This window comes from Manis javanica, chromosome 1, assembly GCF_040802235.1.
Source record: "Manis javanica isolate MJ-LG chromosome 1, MJ_LKY, whole genome shotgun sequence".
Lineage (NCBI taxonomy): Eukaryota > Metazoa > Chordata > Mammalia > Pholidota > Manidae > Manis > Manis javanica.
The window spans coordinates 190136918-190156947 of record NC_133156.1 but is presented as its reverse complement, the minus strand read 5'-3'; the positions used below and the strand labels follow the sequence as shown (position 1 = coordinate 190156947).

The 20030-nt window shown below is 35.8% G+C and overlaps 1 protein-coding gene across 10 annotated transcripts in view; it reads left to right on the top strand.

The window, feature by feature from the left end:
* The window catches only part of EHBP1 (EH domain binding protein 1), a 433785-nt gene that overhangs the window by 213655 nt on the left and 200100 nt on the right, over positions 1–20030 (top strand). For 6 of the 10 annotated variants that reach the window (XM_073212603.1, XM_073212598.1, XM_073212633.1 and 3 more), the window contains 3 exons: positions 314–418; positions 1069–1191; positions 4378–4609. In XM_073212603.1, coding sequence (XP_073068704.1) covers positions 314–418; positions 1069–1191; positions 4378–4609 — 460 coding nt within the window. The remainder of the gene's footprint in view (positions 1–313; positions 419–1068; positions 1192–4377; positions 4610–20030) is intronic. The other 4 variants (XM_073212613.1, XM_073212648.1, XM_073212641.1 and 1 more) reach the window with 1 other exon arrangement.

Sequence of the window (20030 nt, the reverse complement as noted above, 5' to 3'; positions counted from 1 at the left end):
TTTTACAAATGCAAAATGTGGTTGCCGAAAGCCAGTGTCAATCTCCTGAGTTCTCATCTGTTTTGTGTTTATTAACATAGTTGTTACATTACTAGTAAAGTTTTAACAATGAAATGTTTTCTATTTTAAATGAGTATAACATAACTTTCAGTTAAATAGATCCATTATAGTTTATCAAAATAACATCCTCTGAATGTATTCTCTTGATTAACCAAACATTCCCTCTCTGTCTTTTTGAGTAACAGCATGCTTCTACTGCCCTTTAATTAAATGACCTTACCTTACTTTTGTCTCGACTGGCTTCTGTTTACAGAAATTGTAAACCAATTGAATGCTCTGAGCAGCTTAGATGAAGATCAAGATGACTGCATAAAGCAAGCAAATATGCCTTCAGCTAAATCAGCCAGTTCCTCTGAAGGTCTAAGAGCTTCCTTTCTTTCTGCTTCTGATTGCCTGTATTTACCATGTCCTGCTACTTCTTTTCTGCCTGTATTTAGCTGTCAGTTTTGTCTTTGTGCTTTTCCTTGAATGTTTTCTTCAGTAATTTGTAGTGGACCAACAGGCAACAATATAACAGAACTTACCATCTTTAGCAAATCCATCTTTAGGATCCTTGATAGCTACTGATTTTAAAACATTTTACATATAGTTGGTCATGTAACATGATCATGCTTCTTCAGTCAGCTTATATATATTGTAACTACATTGTCTTAAAAATATTTGCTTAGATTAAGTCCATTTGAATTACTCATATTTAGGAGTGAAGGATGTTTTTTCTAAAAATCTATGTCAACACCTTTTTATTGGATCAAAGAAGATTCAGATAAAAATTTCTCTAGTTCATTATCTGATTAATTTTTAAATTAATATGCATATGTTTGTTTTGTTTTATTTGAAAATGTTGGTATGCTACAAAATGCTGAATGGCATTCTGCCTTTGGTAAAATGCTATTGGTTATTATTTGCAGGTATTATTAGTATGAACTTTTAATGATTTGAAATATTTCTTGAATGATTGATAATTATGCTTAACTCTAGCCATGAACTAACACATATATTTATTTTCAGAACTTATCAACAAACTTAACTTTTTGGATGAAGCAGAAAAGGACTTGGCCACTGTGAATTTAAATCCATTTGGTGATCCTGATGTAGCAGAATTAAATCCATTTGGAGATCCTGACTCAGAAGGTAGTTTTTCCTAGTACATTTAGTCTTTATATAGTCGTTCTCTTCAACTGTTAAGGTAGAAGGGATTTTATAAAAAAGACTCAATAAAGAAATTTTTGTTTATAATGAATAATTTGTTCAGTAGCACTTGCAGTTGATCAGCAGCAATTTTGGGTAGCTTCCACTGAGTTATTTTTAAAGAAAAAAGCCTTCTATGGACATTTGTGTAGGGCTTATTTTTTTATTCTTTGTTAGTTTGGTCAAATAGCTAGTAAAGCTATGTTAGAGATAACAGAATTTTATATAGCTGGTATAAAGTCTCATTAGTTTGGGCCACCAAGGTCAGGTTGTGAGCCATATTGGGGTGGTGGGCATGGCTTCTCCTTCTATATACTTCCTCAGCCCTTACCCTTGGAGAGTCTGATACACTCTTCCATCCCCTACTCCAGGTCTCTTGTTGAGAATTAGAGACAGTAGAAAGAGTACTTTGTGTATGTAAATAGCATGGAGCAAAAAGAAGATTGAAAACTAATGCCATCATATATACAACATACTTATAAGGAATAAAACCAGGGATATTTTTTTGCCTGAGTCATTTTTCTTATCAAGTAGTTTTGAACTTTTAAAGCCTAGATAAGAGCTGTTGAAGAAGTGAGACCTCTATTTAATTAAACTCTGTTCAAAGTAAATGCAAGAATGATTAACCATTGTTTATATCTTTTAGACTGCTCTTATGAAACCTTCATGAACTTTAAAAAATTTTGTTACTACCTACCTGTCATGGTGAAAATGAATTTTTAACTTTAGGATTCACTCTGTTCAAGCAGTATCATTTTGTAATCTACTTCTCTTCCTTTACTTTTCTCCCTTCGTATCGGATTCTTAATTAGGAAGTTTAAATTAATGAGGTTTTATTTTATTTGTAAGTTATATGTATTAAGAACATGTTTTAAATCAATAGTTACAATAAATCTTAGGTGTAGTCTTGTTCAGCTGCCTGTTTTCATACATTAGGAAACTGAGGCCGAGAGGAACTAAGTAATTTGAACAAGAACTTTAGGTAAATGAAACTAGAGTTGGAGCTATAATCCCTTATCAACTGTCTTGTTTGACTACGCAGCTTCTCCTTGATTTTGTACCACATACATCTGAGTATATCAAATTTCAAAAATATTACCAAAATATTTTGAGACATCAGTATTTGAGCTTTCTATTACAAATCCAAATTAAGTTATTTCTTTAAATATATATAGGTCTGTTTTTTGAGGTAAAGAAGGAATAGCAGAAAATATATAACAGTGTATTTCTATGTAGGAGAGATGAGCCGGCCTCATCCCGAATCTTTAATCATGCCCATAGAGCTAAGAAATGTGATAACCAGTATTCTCTTTAAATATACATCTGTTAGAGTCTTTGGAGTATTTCTATTAGAAGAATATGTATTTTTTCTAGAAATAATATATTAATTTTTATTGATTAAAAACTTGCATCTTCAAATAACGGAAGTATTTGGGGAAGAAAAAAATGAGTTGCAGTTGTTTAGATCTTTTTTGCTTTTACAGCTTCAATTCTCTTCTTAGATTCATGATGTTCTGTGCTTCAGTAACCCATTCAGAAAGTTATTAAATGTATTTATTAGCTTTTACATGAAATAATCTTATCTTAAACCCTCCTTTGTTGCCAGTTCTGTCATCTTCAAATCTTGCTCTATATTTTGAGTACTTTCTTGCTTTTGGTTTTGTAACTGATGAATTTTCTTGGATCAATTTTGCAATTCTCTTCCTTAAAGTAAAAATAAAAATCCTATTTCCATTGACATGTTTTGTCAATTTCTTAAGCATTTGAAACTTGGTATTTGTCATAAAAATTGATTAGGCAAAAACATTACAGTCTGTCTTCCTCTATAAAAAAAAATATACTTCATTTATATTGTTACAGAGATCCTAGTGCTGTTAAGTTTGAATATTAACCTGGTATTAAAAAGGTAGTTACTGGGTTTCTTCTGTGGTATACGCTGTATTTAAATTCATTTCAGTACTGATTTATTATGATTTTACTAACGCTTTTCACACCTTATAATTGCTTTTCCATGTGAGATTATAAACACTTATAATGTGCTTTTCCAATAATGAGATTAAATTATTTGAAATGTCACTTGTGAAACAATTATCTTTCTTGAGTATTTCAATAACCCATTCTTCTTCTCATAGAATATTTTGTCCAATTGCACGGGATAAGTAAAATTACTTTTAAACTGTGTTATGATTATTGGCTGTCTGAAACTTTCTCCAATTTGGATAATTATTTATTTTTACTAGCAAAATCCATGATCACATTTTGGATAGTTTTATTGCTTTAGTTTTGTTTTTAAATACAATAAACATAAAAAGAAGGAAAAGGCAGGTACTAAGCACTTCATAAATATTGTCAAAAGATATACTATTATAGTACTTTTTGTGCTGTGAATCAGTTTTATATTTAAGACTACCTTTGTTTTCAAAGGTAGATTGAAATTGAAATAATTAGAAGAATTTGGTGAAGCATGCCTATTAGCTTATCAGTATGCTTTTTATGTAGTGCTTTTGACCTGAGAATTATTACATTAATCCTTTACAATATTAAGTAGAGTATTGATTAGATCCAAGTTATATTGAAAAAAATCAAACATCTCGTTAAAATCTCTTAATATTTATAGTCTTGTAGCATACAAAGACCTGTTAAGTGATATGTGGGTATATTTTTTATATAGTCCAGAATCAGTTTTCAGGTTACTAAGTGGTCCCTGCTTGTGTAACTACCAAAGACCATTTCAAAATTTACTCCATTTTATGTTCTTTTAAAACAAATTTATTATGTATTAGTTTGGGACAGCAAGCTAATATAGTGACTTAAAAAATAAGCAATAACAGAAAGTTTTACCTCTAAGAAGGTTAAAATTTCCAAAATTGTCATGCCATAATGCTAATATTAAAGCTACTCCAAGGGCATTCTAAAGATGCCATTTTAGGGAGCACCATTTCTTGAGAAGTAGACCAAGATCTTAGATACCACATCTTCTGAACTTATTTCCTCTAAAAACATATTATTGCTTTGACTCTTTCAGCCCCACAGGTTTTATTAATTCAAGACTGTTTTGAAAACACTAAAAATAAAATAAAATATCAGATATTAATTTGATTTCATTTATCTTTTACTGTTGTTTTATAGAACTAATCACTGAAACAGCCTCACCTAAAAAACCAGAAGCATCTTTTTATAACAACAGCTATAATCCCTTTAAAGAGGTACAGTACTTAAACCCATTTGATGAACCAGAAGCTTTTGTAACCATAAAGGATTCTCCTCCACAGTCTACAAAAAGAAAAAATATAAGACCTGTGGATATGAGCAAGTACCTCTATGCTGATAGTTCTAAAACTGAAGAAGAAGAGTTGGATGAGTAAGTACATTTCATTTTGCTATCATCATAGGTCAGTCTCTATATTAAATAAAGAGATCCTTCTTTAATACACCTTCAGATGGGTAAAAAGAGGTCTGTCCCAATGTTAATACACAGTTTACAGGAGTTTACAGGTTAGTATGTATCTCATCCCCCATCAGGGTTTTTTGTAATCTTGACCCTTATCCTCCCACCCTCTTCCATGTGCATGTGTGTGCACCCTACACTAACAAATGAGGGAAATATACTTCTGGAAACTTTGGTTAGAATTCCAATTATGTCTTTCCTCAAAACCCATGTTATAAAGGGCACTTTGGTGATTTGAATCAATTACTGTAGTCATTACACTTCATTTATGTTATGGTTCTACTGTTGGAACCAGATAATCAATTTTAATATTGGTTTGATCAGAAGACATGTTCAAATGCCAAACTAAAAGGTCATAACATTTATAAATGAGGAATTATCTACATTTGAGTTATTATTCTTATCCATACAAGAGTTTTATTGACCACAAGACCAATATAAATAGTATGATTAAGGTTGCCATTTTACTCAAATTTAGGGTGAGGATAAGAGAAAGATATGTACACTTTGTGTTCTAGTGTCACACAGTGCACCACCTATGTGGCTATAGACTATGGCCCTGACCATGTTAAAAAGCAACTACAAAACTTTCACTTTCAGCCATGGTGGAGTGACACAGACTGGATAGAGATTCTTGTCTTCAACAACTGAAAAACTAATAAAATATATGAAACAATTGTTTTGAGGCACTGGTCATAAATACCACAGGGTGGTGACCCTTGAGAGAACAGAAACAAGGAAGCTGAGCTCTACAGTTGTCCAAGCTTCATTTATGAGAGAGTTTTCAACTGTAGTTCAAGGAGAGAGAAACCAGACACCCTAGTAATCTCCCTTAGTTGAGGGGACAAAAGTTTGTTTTGGTGGCACTTAACCTCCTCAAAGATACTTTCTATCCCTTTTTCTCTTCTTCTTCTTCTGGTACCCCCATAATACTAATATTGTTCCATTTGGATTGATCACACTATTCTTCAATACTCTTTCATTCTTAGAGATTTTCTCTTTGTGCCTCAGCTTCTTTGTATTCCACCTATGTGGCTATAGACTATGGCCCTGACCGTAGTCTATAGCCACATAAGGAGGCTAGAATTTGTGGACAGAGTATCAGAGAGGAGTGAGGAGTAGTTCTCATACAGTTGCACATATCTGTAGAAGTTTCCTCTTGAGTCTTTAGTAATGATCAGAGTTTGCATAGGAGGAAACTACTGAGGACAAAGAGTCTGACAGAACAATCTCTGGACTTTACCTAGGACCAGGAATGGTTTGTGTTTCCAACCAGCCAGAAAGAAAAGATTTTGTAACACATGGGACATCAGGTCAAGTCCTCAGTAGTGTATTGTCCCAGTAGTGGGGTGAAATTAGCCATAGACTAGGGGCTGTTTTGGGCCTGCCTAACAAAGCTTAAAAGCAAGGCTCAAAAGAATAAAATTGATTCCACATAACTGCATCTCATACAATGCCCTAAAATATTAAAAGAAATACCAAACAGTCCATCACCCAAAACAAGAGCCACAATGTCTGAGAGCCAATCAGAAATTTTTCAGGCATATAAAAAATCTAACTCATAATGAGGAGGAACCTCAGCCCTTATGTATGGATTCAGAAATGGCACAGATGATGGTAGACATTGGTAGACAAATTTAGTCAAATAACTATTATAAATATACTCCAGATATTCAGGAGGGTGGAAGAAAGTATGAGCATGGATGGCATAAAAAAATTAATCTATATTTAATTTATAGAGATGAAAAATACAAAGTCTAAGGTGAAAAATACACTGGATAGGATGAACCCTATGTTAGACACTGCAGAAGGAAATATTAGTGAATCTAAAGACATAGCAATAGAAACTGTCCAGAATGAAACATAATGGGGGTAAAAATGAACAGAGGATCAGTAGGACAACTTCAAATGGCCTACCATGTAAAACTGGAGTTCAAAAAGGAGAGAGAGAGGATGAGGGGAACTGAAAAAAAATTGAAGAAATAATGGCTAAAAGTTTTAGAAATAAAAAAATACATAAAGAACTACAGATCCAAGAAGCTGAATGAACCCCAAGCACAAGAAACATGAAGAAAACCACAGCAAGGCTTCTCAACAAAAACAATTCAAGTCAGAAGACTGTGGGGTGATATTCTTAAAGTACTAAAAAGAAAAACAAAACAAAAACTATTAACACAAATTTCTATTTCCAGACCAAAAAAAAAAAGTTATTTGGAGACACGTGAGAACTGAAAGAATCATCACCATCAGACTTGCTTTGCAAAAAAATGTTAAAAAAAAAGTCCTTCAGACATGAAGAAAACAACTACTTGAAAATTTTGACCTACACCAAGGAATAAAGAGCTCGGGAAATGGCACATATATTAGTATATATAAAATATTTGCCTTATTTTTAAAAAATCTCTTCAACAGATAGTTGACTGTTTAAAGTTTAAATAATAATCTAGGTTTTATAATGTGTGGAAGAAAAATGTATGACAGTAGCATAAAGGCTGAGAGTAGGGAAACTGAAGAGTTCTTTTTTAAGTTTCTTATACTAATGTTACTTGAAGATATACTCACCTTTTCTTCTGGATGACCATTGTTTTATGTAGAAAACCAAAGAATCTCTAGAAAAATCTAGTAGAAAGTGAATTTAGCAAGGTTATAAGAAATACGATCAATATACAAATTCAATTGCATTTCTCTGTGGTAAGAGTAAATCATCAAAAATAAGAATATTTTAAAATGCCATGTGCAGAGTGGACATAGGCATAGCAGCCAGGAAGCAGGAAGCAGCTCTTTCCTATGCCCAGGCACTAACACGGCTCCCCTGCGAGTCCCAACATTGCTAGAGGGGCTGAGCAGCTCCAAAGAGTAGAGCTTCTGGGCACTAGAGGGCATCACGTACAAATATGAAATGTCAAAAGAACTTGGTTCAAAGCAAAATTATAAATACACCAGAGAAAGAGTAAAATGAAATCGACGTCATGAGTCTTTCTGAAAGACATTTCAAAATAAAAATCATAAACATGCTCATGGAAGTACAGAAAAATATTCAAGAACTCAGGAATGAATTCTAGTCAGAGATCCAATCATTATGGAACACAGTATCAGAAAGGAAACATACAATGGGAGGTTTTAAAAGCAGATTAGATACTGTGGAGGAGATGATAAATGAAATATAAATTATAGAAGAGGAATACAAAGAAGCTGAGGCACAGAGAGAAAAAAGGATATCTAAGAATGAAAGAATATTGAAAGAACAGTGTGACCAATCCAAATGGAACAATATTTGTATTATAGGGGTACCAGAAGAAGAAAAAGAAAAGGGGATAGAAAGTATCTTTGAGGAGGTAATTGCTGAAAACTTCCCCAATGTGGGGAAGGAGATAGTCTCTCAGGCCATGGAGGTGCACAGATCTCTCAACACAAGGGACTCAAGGAAGAAAACACCAAGACATATAATAATTAAAATGGCAAAGATCAAGGATAAGGACAGACTATTAAAAGTGGCCAGAGAAAGAAATAATATCATATATAAAGGAAAGCCCATGAGGCTATCATCAGACTTCTCAGCAGAAACCTTACAGGCCAGAAGGGAGTGACATGATATATTTAATGCAATGAAGCAGAACAGCCTTGAGCCAAGAATACTTTATCTGGTAAGATTATCATTTACATTTGCAGAAGGGATTAAACAATTTCCAGATAAGCAAAAGCTGAGAGAATTTACCTCCCACAAACCATCTCTACAGTCTATTTTGGAGGGACTTCTATAGATAGAAGTGTTCCTAAGGTTAATAGCTGCCACCAGAGGTAATAAAAGCACAGTAAAGAAAGTAGAACAGTTAATTACTAAGCAAATGCAAAATTAAATAAACTATCTCCAAAGTCTATCAAGGGATAGACAAAGAGTACAGAATATGATACCTAATATAGAAAGAATGGAGGAGGGAGAAAAAGGAGGAGAGAAAAAGAACGTTTAGATTGTGTTTGTAACAGCATACTAACTGAGTTAACTTAGACTCTTAGAGAGTAAGGAAGTTAACCTTGAACCTTTGGTAACCATGAATCTAAAGCCTGCAATGGCAATAAGTACACATATATCGATAATCACTGTAACTTTAATTGGTCTGAATGCACCAATCAAAAGACATAGAGTCACTGAATGGATAAAAAACAAGATCCATATATATGTTACCTACAAGTGACTCACTTTAAGCACAATGACATACACAGACTAAAAGTGAAGGGATGTAAAAAAGATATTTCATGCAACTAATGAGAAAAAAGCAGGAGTTGCCGTACTTGTATCAGACAAAATAGACTTCAAAACAAAGAAAATAATAAGAGACAAAGAAGGAAATTACATAATGATAAAGGGGTCAGTCTAACAAGAGGAAATAAACATTAAATATATCTATGCACCCAACACAGGAGCACCTACATATGTGAAACAAATACTGACAGAATTAAAAGGGGAAATAGAGTGCAATGCATTTATTCTAGGGGAATTCAACACTCCACTCACTCCAAAGGACAGATCAACCAGACAGAAAATAAGTAATGACACAGAGGCACTGAACAACACATTAGAAGAGGTGGACCTAACAGACATCTACACAATGCTACACCCAAAAGCAGCAGAATACGCATTCTTCTCAAGTGCACATGGAACATTTTCAAGAATAGATCATATACTAGGCCACAAAAAGAGCCTCAGTAAATTCAAAAAGATTGAAATCATACCAACCAGTTTCTCAGACCACACAGGTATGGAACTAGAAATAAATTATTCACAGAAAATGAAAAATCCCACAAACACATGGAGGCTTCATAACATGCTCCTAAATAACCAATGGATCAATGATCAAATAAAAATAGAAATCAAGCAATATATGGAGACAAATGACAATAATTCAACCCTGCAAAATCTGTGCAATGCAGCCAAGGCCATGCTAAAAGTATATTGTAATACAAGCCTACCTCAGGAAACAAAAACAAGCTCATAAGAAAACTCTAAACTCACTATTAACAAAACTAGAAAAAAGAACAAATGAGGACCAAAGTCAGTAGATGGAGGGACATAATAAAGATTAGAGCATAAATAAATAAAATCAAGAAGAATAAAACAATAGAAAGAATCAATGAAAGCAACAGCTGGTTCTTCAAGAAAATAAACATAATAAACCCCTAGCCAGACTTATCAAGAAAAAAAGTAGAGTCTATACACATAAACAGAATCAGAAATGAGAAAGGGAAAATCACTATGGACACCAAAGTGATACAAAGAATTATGAGAGAATGCTATGAAAAATTATATGCTAACAAATTGGAAAACCTAGAAGAAATGGACAACTTTCTAGAAAAATCAACCTTCCAAGGCTGACACAGGAAGAAACAGAAAATCTGAGCAGACCAATTACCAGCAATGAAGTTGAATTGGTAATCAAAAAACTACTAAGAACAAAACCTCTGGACCAGATGGCTTCATCGCTGAATTTTATCAAACATTTAGTGAAGACTTAATACCCATCCTCCCTAAAGTTTTCCAAAAAGAAGAGGGAAAACTTCCAAACACATTCTATGAGGCCAACATCACTCTAATACCAAAACCAGGCAAAGACACCACAAAAAAAAAATTACAGACCAATATCCCTGATGAACACAGATGCAAAAATACTCAAAAAAATATTAGCAAACCAAATTCAAAAATACATCAAAATGATATACATCATGATCAACTAGAATTTATTACAGGGATACAAGAAGGGTACCACGTTCAAAAATCCATCAACAAGATGGCGGCGTGAGTAGAGCAGTGGAAATCTCCTCCCAAAACAGCATATATTTATGAAAATATAACAAACACAACTCTTCCTAGAATAGAGACCAGAGGACACAGGACAACATCCATACCACATCCACACCTGCGAGAACCCAGCGCCTCGCGAAGGGGGTAAGATACAAGCTCCAGCCCGGCGGGACCCGAGCACCCCTCCCCCCAGCTCCCAGCAGGAGGAGAGGAGTCAGAGCAGGGAGGGAGAGGGAGCCCAGGACTGCTGAACACCCAGCCCCAGCCATCCAGACCTGAGCGCAGACACAGTGCATGTGTGGGGTCCTGGATACTAGGGAAACAGGGCAGCAAGACTGGTGAGCAGGTCCCTGAGGCTGGTGCAGTAGGACGAAGAAAAGCGACTGGCTTTTTTTTTTTAATTATTTATTTAAATTTTATTATTTTTTTGATGAGTGCTTTTTGGAAGTCTTAAAGGGACAGGGATCCGAAAACTGGACAGAAGAGTCCCGGGACACTTAGTGCAGAGGCAGGGAATCTCGGGATCTCTGGGCACTCCAACCCCATGTGCAGCAGGGAGCACGGAGGCCCCTCATGGAGATAAACAGCCTCCCAGCTGTTCCCCTCCAACGTAGCAGCCCGAGGCAGGTTACGTCCACAGCAACAGCAGATGCAGACAAATATGCAAGAGCTCAGGGATGAAGTCCAGAGGGAGATCACAGATGCCAGGAAGGAGATTACAAAAGTGAAACAAACTCTGGAAGGATTTATAAGCAGAATGGATAAGATGCAAGAGGCCATTGATGGAATAGAAACCAGAGAACAGGAACGCATAGAAGCTGACATAGAGAGAGATAAAAGAATCTCCAGGAATGAAACAATATTAAGAGCACTGTGTGACCAATCCAAAAGGAACAATATCCATATTATAGGGGTACCAGAAGAAGAAGAGAGAGAAAAAGGGATAGAAAGTGTCTTTGAAGAAATAATTGCTGAAAACTTCCCCAAACTGGGGGAGGAAATAATGGAACAGACCATGGAAATACACAGAACTCCCAACAGAAAGGACCCAAGGAGGATAACACCAAGACACATAATAATTAAAATGGCAAAGATCAAGGAAAAGGAAAGACTTTTAAAGGCAGCTAGAGAGAAAAAGGTCACCTATAAAGGAAAACCGATCAGGCTATCATCAGACTTCCCGACAGAAACCTTACAGTCCAGAAGAGAATGGCATGATACATTTAATGCAATGGAACAGAAGGGCCTTGAACCAAGGATACTGTATCCAGCATGATTATCATTAAAATATGATGGCAGGATTAAACAATTCCCAGAAAAGCAAAAGTTGAGGGAATTTGCCTCCCACAAACCACCTCTACAGGGCATCTTACAGGGACTGCTCTAGATGGGAACACTCCTAAAAAGAGCACAGAACAAAACACCCAACATATGAAGAAGGGAGGAAGAGGAATAAGAAGGGAGAGAAGAAAAGAATCTCCAGACAGTGTACATAACAGCTCAATAAGTGAGCTAAGTTAGGCAGTAAGATACTAAAGAAGCTAACCTTGAACCTTTGGTAACGACGAATTTAAAGCCTGCAATGGCAATAAGTACATATCTTTCAATAGTCACCCTAAATGTAAATGGCCTGAATGCACCAATCAAAAGACATAGAGTTACAAAATGGATAAAAAAGCAAGACTCATCTATATGCTGCCTACAAGAGACTCACCTCAAAACCAAAGACATGCACAGACTGAAAGTCAAGAGATGGAAAAACATATTGCAGGCAAAAAACAGAGAGAAGAAAGCAGGGGTTGCAGTACTGATATCAGACAAAATAGACTTCAAAACAAAGAAAGTAACAAGAGATAAAGAAGGACACTACATAATGATAAAGGGTTCAGTCCAACAAGAGGATATAACCATTCTAAATATATATGCACACAACACAGGAGCACCAGCATATGTGAAATAAATACTAACAGAACTCAAGGGGGAAACAGACGGCAATGCATTCATTTTAGGAGACTTCAACACTCCACTCACCCCAAAGGATAGATCCACCAGGCAGAAAATAAGTAAGGACACGGAGACACTGAACAACACAGTAGAACAGGTGAACCTAATAGACATCTATAGAACTCTACATCCAACAGCAACAGGACATACATTCTTCTCAAGGGCACATGGAACATTCTCCAGAATAGACCACATACTAGCCCACAAAACGAGCCTCAGTAAATTGCAAAATATTGAAATTCTACCAACCAACTTTTCAGACCACAAAGGTATAAAACTAGAAATAAATTCTACAAAGGAAAAAAAAGGCTCACAAACACATGGAGGCTTAACAACATGCTCCTAAATAATCAATGGATCAATGAACAAATTAAAATAGAGATCAAGGAATACATGGAAACAAATGACAACAACAACACAAAGCCCCAACTTCTGTGGGATGCAGTGAAAGCAGTCTGAAAAAGAAAATCTATAGCGATCCAGGCACACTTGAAGAAGGAAGAAAAATCCCAAATGAATAGTCTAACATCACAATTATCGAAACTGGAAAAAGAAGAACAAATGAGGCCTAAAGTCAGCAGAAGGAGGGACATAATAAAGATTAGAGGAGAAATAAACAAAATTGAGAAGAATAAAACAATAGCAAAAATCACTGAAACCAACAGCTGATTCTTTGAGAAAATAAACAAAATAGATAAGCCTCTAGCCAAACTTAAGAGAAAAAGAGAGTCAACACAAATCAAAAGAATCAGAAATGAGAATGGAAAAATCACGACAGACTCCGCAAAAATACAAAGAATTATTAAAGACTACTATGAAAACCTATATGTCAACAAGCTGGAAAACCTAGAAGAAATGGACAACTTCCTAGGAAAATACAACCTTCCAAGACTGACCAAGGAAGAAACACAAAAGTTAAACAAACCAATTATGAGCAAAGAAATTGAAACGGTAATCAAAAAACTACCCAAGAACAAAACCCCCAGGCCGGATGGATTTACCTCGGAATTTTATCAGACACACAGAGTAGACATAATACCCATTCTCCTTAAAGTTTTCCAAAAAATAGAAGAGGAGGGAATACTCCTAAACTCATTCTATGAAGCCAACATCACCCTAATACCAAAACCAGGCAAAGACCCCACCAAAAAAGAAAATTACAGACCAATATCCCTGATGAATGTAGATGCAAAAATACTCAATAAAATATTAGCAAACAGAATTCAACAGTATATCAAAAGGATCATACACCATGACCAAGTGGGGTTCATCCCAGGGATGCAAGGATGGTACAACATTCGAAAATCCATCAACATCATCCGCCACATCAACAAAATGAAAGACAAAAACCACATGATCATCTCCATAGATGCTGAAAAAGCATTTGACAAAATCAACATCCATTCATGATAACAACTCTCAGCAAAATGGGAATAGAGGGCAAGTACCTCAACATAATAAAGGCCATATACGATAACCCACAGCCAACATCATACTGAACAGCGAGAAGCTGAAAGCATTTCCTCTGAGATTGGGAACAAAACAGGGATGCCTACTCTCCCCACTATTGTTTAACATAGTACTGGAGGTCCTAGCCATGGCAATCAGACAAAACAAAGAAATACAAGGAATCCAGATTGGTAAAGAAGAAGTTAAACAGTCACTATTTGCAGATGACATGATATTGTACATAAAAAACCCTGAAGACTCCACTCCAAAACTACTAGAACTGATATCAGAATACAGCAAAGTTGCAGGATACAAAATTAACACACAGAAATCTGTGGCTTTCCTATACACTAACAATGAACCAGCAGAAAGAGAAATCAGGAAAACAACTCCATTCACAATTGCATCAAAAAGAATAAAATACCTAGGAATAAACCTAATCACAGAAGTGAAAGACCTATACCCTGAAAACTATAAGACACTCTTAAGAGAAATTAAAGGGGACACTAAGAAATGGAAACTCATCCCATGCTCTTGGCTAGGAAGAATTAATATTTTAAAAATGGCCATTCTGCCCAAAGCAATATACAGATTTGATGCAATCCCTATCAAATTACCAGCAACATTCTTCAACGAACTGGAACAAATAGTTCAAAAATTCATATGGAAACACCAAAGACCCCAAATACCCAAAACAATCTAGAGAAAGAAGAATAAAGTAGGGGAGATCTCACTCCTCAACTTCAAGCTCTACGACAAAGCCATAGTAATCAAGACAATTTGGTACTACCACAAGAACAGAGCCACAGACCAGTGGAACAGATTAGAGACTCCAGACATTAACCCAAACATATATGGTCAATTAATATTTGATAAAGGAGCCATGGACATACAATGGCGAAATGACAGTCTCTTCAACAGATGGTGCTGGCAAAACTGGACTGCTACATGTAGGAGAATGAAACTGGACCATTGTTTAACCCCATACACAAAAGGAAATTGAAAATGGATCAAAGACCTGAATATAAGTCATGAAACCATAAAAGTCTTAGAAAAAAACATAGGAAAAAACCTCGTAGACATAAACATGAGTGACCTCTTCTTGAACATATCTCCCCAGGCAAGGAAAACAAAAGCAAAAATGAACAAGTGGGACTATATCAAGCTGAAAAGCTTCTGTACAGCAAAAGACACCATCAATAGAACAAAAAGGTACCCTACAGTATGGGAGAATATATTTGTAAATGACAGATCTGATAAAGGCTTGACGTCCAAAATTTATAAAGAGCTCACGCATCTCAACAAAAAATAAACACAAATAGTCCAATTAAAAAATGGGCAAAGGAACTGAACAGACAGTTCTCCAAAAAAGAAATACAGATGGCCAACAGACACATGAAAACATGCTCCACATCGCTAATTATCAGAGAAATGCAAATTAAAACTACAATGAGATATCACCTCACACCAGTAAGGATGGCTGCCATCCAAAAGACAAACAACAACAAATGTTGGCGAGGTTGTGGAGAATGGGGAACCCTCCTACACTGCTGGTGGGAATGTAAATTAGTTCAACCATTGTGGAAAGCAGTATGGAGGTTCCTCAGAATGCTCAAAATAGTCTTACCATTTGACCCAGGAATTCCACTCCTAGGAATTTACCCTAAGAACGCAGCACTCAAGTTTGAAAAAGACAGATGCACCCCTATGTTTATCGCAGCACTATTTACAATAGCCAAGAATTGGAAGCAATCTAAGTGTCCATCAGTAGATGAATGGACAAAGAAGATGTGGTACATATACACAATGGAATTTTACTCAGCCATAAGAAGAAAAGAAATCCTACCATTTGCAAAAACATGGATGAATCTATAGGGTATTATGCTCAGTGAAATAAGCCAAGTGGAGAAAGAGAAATACCAAATGATTTCACTCATCTGTGGAGTATAAGAACAAACGAAAAACTGAAGGAACCAAACAGCTGCAGAACCACAGAACCCAAGAATGTACTAACAGGTACCAAAGGGAAAGGGACTGGGAAGGTTGGGTGAGTAGGGAGGGATAAGGGGAGGGAAGAAGAAAGGGGGTATTTTGATTAGCATGCATAATAGGGGAGAGAAAGGGGAGGGCTGTACAACACACCAAAGACAAGAAGTGATTCTACAACATTTTGCTATGCTGATGGACAGTGACGTTAAAGGGGTTTGTGAGGAACATCTGCTCTAGGGGAAAGCCTAGTAAACATAATATTCTTCATGTAACTGTAGATTAATGATAACATAAACAAAGAAAGAAAAGGGGGATTATTCCCTGATAGGATAAAACTAACTGCAAATCAACGATTAATGCATGCTTTAAATATCCTTAATTTTGATCATTTAAAGGGTGTCAGATGATCAACTATGGAAATATATTTTTCTGATAATATTCCTTTCTCTTAAAAAAAAAACAGTTCCTGTGTGGTGATCTCCAGTTAGTTCTTCACAATGGTATAAAGGGCATATCAAAGTGTGGGCAAAGGGTTTGTTTGTGTTTATATGGAGGATCAAAGCCTAATTTGGCTACCCACAAAATGAATTAATATACGATATGAAGAACTTCCAACATCAACATTCTCTGGAAGACTCATTCTGGAAGATGATCATCAAAAATCTTTAGCAAAGATCCTGGCGCTGCTGCAGTTGTAGCTGCATTCCTCCCACCAGTTCCTGGTCCTGCCATTTTAATGAAGAAGGAGATATCTAAGCTGGCCTGTGCATACAGTAAAACAACAAATTTGACTGGATCTATACTGTTGGAACTCAACCAAGAATTAGGAGAAGTGCAAGTTGCAGCGCTCCAAAATCTTGCGACTATAGACTATCTATAGTTAAAAGAACACATGGGATGTGAACAGTTCCCAGGAATGTGTTGTTTTAATTTGTCTGTTTTTTCTCAAACTATTCAAATTCAGTTAGACAATATCCATCATATCATTGATAAGTTTTCACAAATGCCTAGGGTGCCTAACTGATTTTCTTGGTTTCACTGGAGATGGCTGGTAATTGTAGGTCTGCTTTGGTTATGTAGCTGTATTCCTATTATGTTAATGTGTGTATGAAATTTAATTAGTAGTTTAAAACCTATACATGCTTATGTTACTCTATAAGAAGATATGTCAAAGAAATAATCGATCTTCCCATGTTTTCTTCCATCTGCTACTTCTATGGCTTTTCTTCTTCCTTCCTAATTACAACCCTTAAGTAGAATTTATGCCTCATATCGAAATTACCGAGTATCATAATTCTTCCAGGTGGTAAAGATACCTCAAGACAAATGCTGGGGATAGAAGCCACAGGGCATAAATCTGCAAAGAAGTAAAAAGCTAACCTTTTCAAACAATATTGCTTCTCTCTCAGTTACCAACTTTACATTTCCCTGTATGGCCCCGGAAGAGGACTGGTCAGCCAGAGACGGGTAAGATTCCTCAAGGGAGGAACAACCTAAGACAGGCACAGTCGCATGGGGGCCGTCAGGTGAGAAATTGGGGATCAACAGAGGTGAGGCTTAGAACCTCATCCCCTATGTTTTGAGAGAAATCTTCTGCATCCATGGATGTTTTGTTGCCCTTGTCTAGCTTGGATTAATACTTAGTCTATAGGCACACACCTAATCATCTACATTTGCCCTCTTACAGCACTAAACTATGTTTTCTACCTTTATCTTGCATCTACCTACCACTTCAGCATTTTATTAAAAAAAAATAATAATAATAATAATAAGGGAGAAATGTGGGATTCACATATAAATCAAGTATAAAAATCAAACAAATATTCATATTTGACCTGATTGTTTATAGGTCATAATGCATGATCAAAACCGAAAGTTTCTGTTATGACTGCCCTTGCACTGTTCACCATGTAAGAACTTATTCACTATGTAAGAATTTGTTCGCCATGTAAGAACTTGTTCGTTATGCTTCAGAAGATTGGAGACTGTTGAGAATTAGGCTTGGGGTTGATTAATGATTGTGCATTGAGTCCCCTATACATATTTTTATTGTTTTTAACAGCCATTTGATCAATAAATATGAGAGATGCCCTCTCAAAAAAAAAAAATCCATCAACATCATCCACCACATCAACAAAAAGGACAAAAACCATATGATCATTTGCATAAATGCTGATAAAACATTTGACAAAATTCAATATCCACTCATGATAAAAACTCTCAACAAAATGAGTATATAGGGCAAGTACCTCAACATAATAAAGGCCATATATGACAAACCGACAGTCAACATCATACTTAATAGCAAGAAGCTGAAGCCTTTTCCTTTAAGATTGGGAACAAGACAAGGATGCACACTTTCCCCACTTTTACTGAACATAGTACTAGAGGTCCTAGCCACAACAATCAGACAACATAAAGAAATGAAAGGCATCCAGATTGGGAAGGAAGAAGTTAAGCTGTCCCTATTTGCAGATGACATGATATTGTACATAAAAAACCCTAAAGAATCCACTCCAAAACTACTAGATCTAATATCTGAATTCAGCAAAGTTGTGGGATATAAAATTAAAACACAGAAATCTGTTGCACTCCTATACACTAATGATGAACTTGCAGAAAGAGAAATCATGAAAACTATTTCATTCACAATTGCATCAAAAATAATAAAATACCTAGTAATAAACCTAACCAAGGAAGTGAAAGACCTATACCCTGAAAACTACAAGACACCCATGAAAGAAATTAAAAAAGATACCAATAAATGGAAACATATCTCATGCTCATGGATAGGAAGAATTAATATTGTCAAAATGGCCATCCTGCCTAAAGCTATCTACAGATTCAATGCAATTCCTATCAAAATACCAACAGCATTCTTCAATGAACTAGACAAATCATTCTAAAATTCATATGGAACCACAAAAGACCCTGAATAGCCAACGCAATCCTGAGAAGGAAGAATAAAACTGGAGGGATTATGCTCCCCAACTTCGAGCTCTACTGCAAAGCCACAGTAATCAAGAGAATTTGGTACTGGCACAAAAACAGAACCGTAGACCAATGGAACAGACTGGAGAGCCCTGATATAAACCCAACCATATATGGTCAATTAATATATGATAAAGGAGCCATGGACATACAATGGGGAAATGACAGCCTCTTCAACAATTGGTGTTGGCAAAACTGGACAGCTACATGCAAGAGAATGAAACTCGATTATTGTTTAACCCCATTCAGAAAAGTAAACTAGAAATGGATCAAGGATCTTAATGTAAGTCATGAAACCATAAACGTCTTAGAAGACATCATAGGTAAAAATCTCCTGAATATAAGCATGAGCAACTTTTTCCTGAAAGCATCTCCTCAGTCAAGGGAAACAAAAGCAAAAATGAACACATGGGACTACATCAAACTAAAAAGTTTCTGTATGGCAAAGGACACCATCAACAGAACAAAAAGGCATCCTACAGTATGGGAGAATATATTTGTAAATGACATTTCTGACAAGAGGTTAACATCCAAAAAATATAAAGAACTCACATGCCTCAACACCCAAAAAGCAAATAACCTGATTAAACAATGGGCAGAGGGCATGAACTGACAGTTCTCCAAGGACGAAATTCACATGGCCAACAGACATGAAAAGATGCTCCACATCACTAATTATCAGGGAAATGCAAATTAAAACCACAATGAGATGTCACCTCACACCACTAAGGATGGCCTGCATTGAAAAGACTTTAAGAACAAAAATGCTGGTGAGGATACAGAGAAACGGGAACCCTCCTACACTGCTAGTGGGAATGTAAGCTAGTTCAACCATTGTGGAAAACAATGTGGAGGTTCCTCAAAAAAGTAAAAGTAGAAATACCATTAGACCCAGCAATCCCACTCCTTGGAATTTACCCAAAGACTACAACTTCTGAGAGTCAAAAAGACATATGCACCCCAATGTTTATTGCAGCACTATTTACAAGAGCCAAGATAGGGGAGCAACCTAAGTGTCCATCAGTAGATTAATGGATAAAGAAGATGAGGTACATATACCCAATGGAATACTATTCATCCATAAGAAAGAAACATATCCTGCCA